Genomic DNA, 2,948 nt, shown 5'->3' with positions numbered 1-2,948 from the left:
CCTCTGCCTTCTCGCGATGGGCACCTCGTCGGGGCTCCCAAGCTCAGTAGCATCTCGTTTGAGCATCTTCCGCATGGTTGCAGGTCGTATATTGAGTTCAGACTGCAATGAAAAGAAGAGTGAATAACGACGTAGAAGTCGTGGTTCGGGAAGCTGGTATATGAGCAAAGGCCAACAAGTCAGTTCAAGTTGGGTGTTCACATGGTGGCGTTAACATATTTTCATTATTGCCCCCTTTGCCCCTAGCGCCTCAGGATCTAGGCGTTATGATGGCCCAAATAGTATCAAAATAACGTATCGGAGTTAAGGTGGGGCGACAGCAACAACAAAGGCTGGTTTCGAAACGTCAAGAAGAAAGCGGTTATTTCGGGACGAAACGAGTTCGATGGCTGTCATAGCCAGCTTTTCCATAACAGTGACAGAATAGTCAACATACTAAGATGATACCAACATGAGTGGGGAAAAGGGACTAGCCAATTAAAGCCCACCGCAGCGGATGGAAGGTACGTAGTGCAGAGTCAAGATGGACATGTCACTGATCTACCAAAGCTGGTAGCGATAATATATGTCGTAAAGTCCCCTATTGCTCAAGCGCTTCCAAGGCAGTGAGAAAATCATTGGGCTTTTGATCCGGGACATCGCCTGATGAGCTCCATTGCTTGGGGCGGGGTGATCCAGCTTTCTGATAGTTAGCCATATTTATCGCGCCTAAGCACCAAGTTGGATTGTGAATAGATCGTACTGCTGATTCTTCTCAAAAACGAAAATCCGTAGTTTAAGTAATGCCACGATGAAAACTGCAAGTATGCTCTGTATTTGCCCCGTTCAACGACGTAAGGAAAAGACGATTTAGAGCCTAAATGCCAAGATGGCTAGGCAGTAGCAAAGACCACGCCGCAGGCTTACGCGCCCATGTTGTTTGACGAAAAATTTGTTATCCTGCCACGAGCTGACAAGCGATATTTCGAGAAAATGCCCTGATCAAAGGTTGACGTTAACTTTGCCCCATGCGCAAGGATGTCTCATATGAAACGCGTACTATCGGTCAGGTGGTTGCTTGGACTGCAGACCAACGGTGGCTAACACTACCAGAATGCTCTTTCTTCCTCTCGTGCCACTTATCATGTCTGGGACTGGCAACCTCTTAAACAAGCCACCACTAACCGCTCTTGACGGCAGACGTAAGCAGATGCGAATTGCTGACTTCACTACAATGACGCTCTCGATAATTTGCGGTTACGTTAGCTGCCACATGCCTTGCAGATTGATGTGTGGGAGTTTTGGCCAGTGCCGGTAGATAACGTTAGCACAATTAACATCCCTGATACAATATCCATACAAGTCTGCAACTCCCTCACTGATCATCGGTCAGATATGGAGGCGGAAATGGATCGACTGAAAGTGTCTAGAGAGCTAAGACTTGGCCACTATTTTCACCCAGTGCTGCCCGGATTCAGGCTGGGAGACTGCATCGTTCACCTTTCTGCACGAGAACGCGAAGACACCTGAAGGTCGCTTAAGCTGGAGCCTGTAACTGCATAAAGTCGTGCCATCCAATCAAGTAAGTCGCCGGACTAGGCGTCAAGTCCATCGGATGAGAATGTCTAACGAACGTAGCCATACGAATCGAGCCTGAGGACCATAGGTCGACCATCTTGACCGGCGACAACACCCACCGCGTAGCGTCGAGAAACAACATGGTTTCATTTGCCAAAGTTCTGACAGAGGCACGGCGACTCCAAAGAGCACAAACATCCCCGCGCCATGAAGGGGCGGGAACCTTTCCTCCGCCATCGTTCCTGCGACCAAATGAACAGCGAATGGTTGCGCGACCGGAAGCGCCCATCCCGTCACGAGAACTCGTAAGACGTCGACGAGCAGCAAATGCAGCTCATGATGCACCCCAAATTCGATCCAAGTTCTATATCGTACCAAGTCCAACAGGCACCGACCCGACATTGATCAGACTTGCGGAACCAAGACACGTCATTGAGTGTATGGGACATGATAAGCCCGCCCCACAACTCGATTGCCCAGATGTGGACGACTTCTTTCTGCTCAAGGACGCGGATGTGATGGAAGATGAGATCTGGTTTGCTTTGACGCCGATCACCCGATTCTGGAACCCTAACGCAGCGTATGAGGCGAAACGCATTCTGGCCAAATATCGATTCGACTGCTTACTGGTCATCGGACTATGTCGTGACAGTACCAGATTGAATCTCCACCTTTTGAACGACTACTGCTCGGGCCCCACACTCGAGCCTTGGAGATTGGCTGGACAGACGCTAGACAGCTTGCTCGAAAGCAATGGCTGGGTAAACATTGACGACGGTGTACACCCAGAGAGGGCGTATCTCGCCATCGGCCGCATTTTCTACAACGGTCACCGTGTATTGCGGCGACCTGGATCGAACGCTGAGTATCAGGGGATTATTGTAATTGGTGCCTTTGCAACGCATCGCAAATTGGCCCGATTGAGAGAGGTCGACTGGATTATCTTGCACGAAGATGTCGCAGCAATGCTAGAATGCATCACCAGTAAGCCCCTGCGTCTCTCATAAAACGAAAAGACTGTACGATGGAATAGTACTAGATGGTATTTATCACTCTCAAGTCGTAACGTTCTTTCCTAGAGCACGTGAGAAAGACTTGTCGACTGAGACGGTTGAATTGTAATGCTCACACTCTTAGTAGTTGGGGCTGACTCCTTGAACCTCGCAGCTGTTAGGTAGAGTGGACTGATGGTGTGGCGAGATAGCGTGTCTACCTTGCTCAGTGAGACTGGTGCTGGCCCATGTCATCTATGCCTCCTGTTGAGTCTTGTTGACGCAAACGCTGTCAAATTGAGTCGATATGATTATTGAACGCGACACGTTCGTCGTCCAAGCGTCGCCCTGCGTAGACACACGCATGAAACATACAAGGACTCGCTCGATAGCGTGCTG

General features: G+C 49.7%; 1 protein-coding gene across 1 annotated transcript; it reads left to right on the top strand.

Moving 5' to 3' along the window:
- Positions 1-1,697: 1,697 nt before the first annotated feature.
- Positions 1,698-2,564, top strand: CABS01_16985 (uncharacterized protein; the record flags this gene model as incomplete). Its single annotated transcript, XM_060550313.1, has 1 exon — positions 1,698-2,564. The coding sequence occupies one exon, from the start codon at positions 1,698-1,700 to the stop codon at positions 2,562-2,564; it is 867 nt and encodes a 288-aa protein (XP_060400005.1).
- Between the last annotated feature and the right edge of the window lie 384 nt (positions 2,565-2,948).

The sequence above is a fragment of the Colletotrichum abscissum genome, assembly GCF_030869225.1.
Source record: "Colletotrichum abscissum strain IMI 504890 chromosome Unknown Scaffold_237.1, whole genome shotgun sequence".
Lineage (NCBI taxonomy): Eukaryota > Fungi > Ascomycota > Sordariomycetes > Glomerellales > Glomerellaceae > Colletotrichum > Colletotrichum abscissum.
The sequence above is the reverse complement of the archived record's forward strand: the minus strand, read 5'-3'. Positions and strand labels throughout refer to the sequence as shown.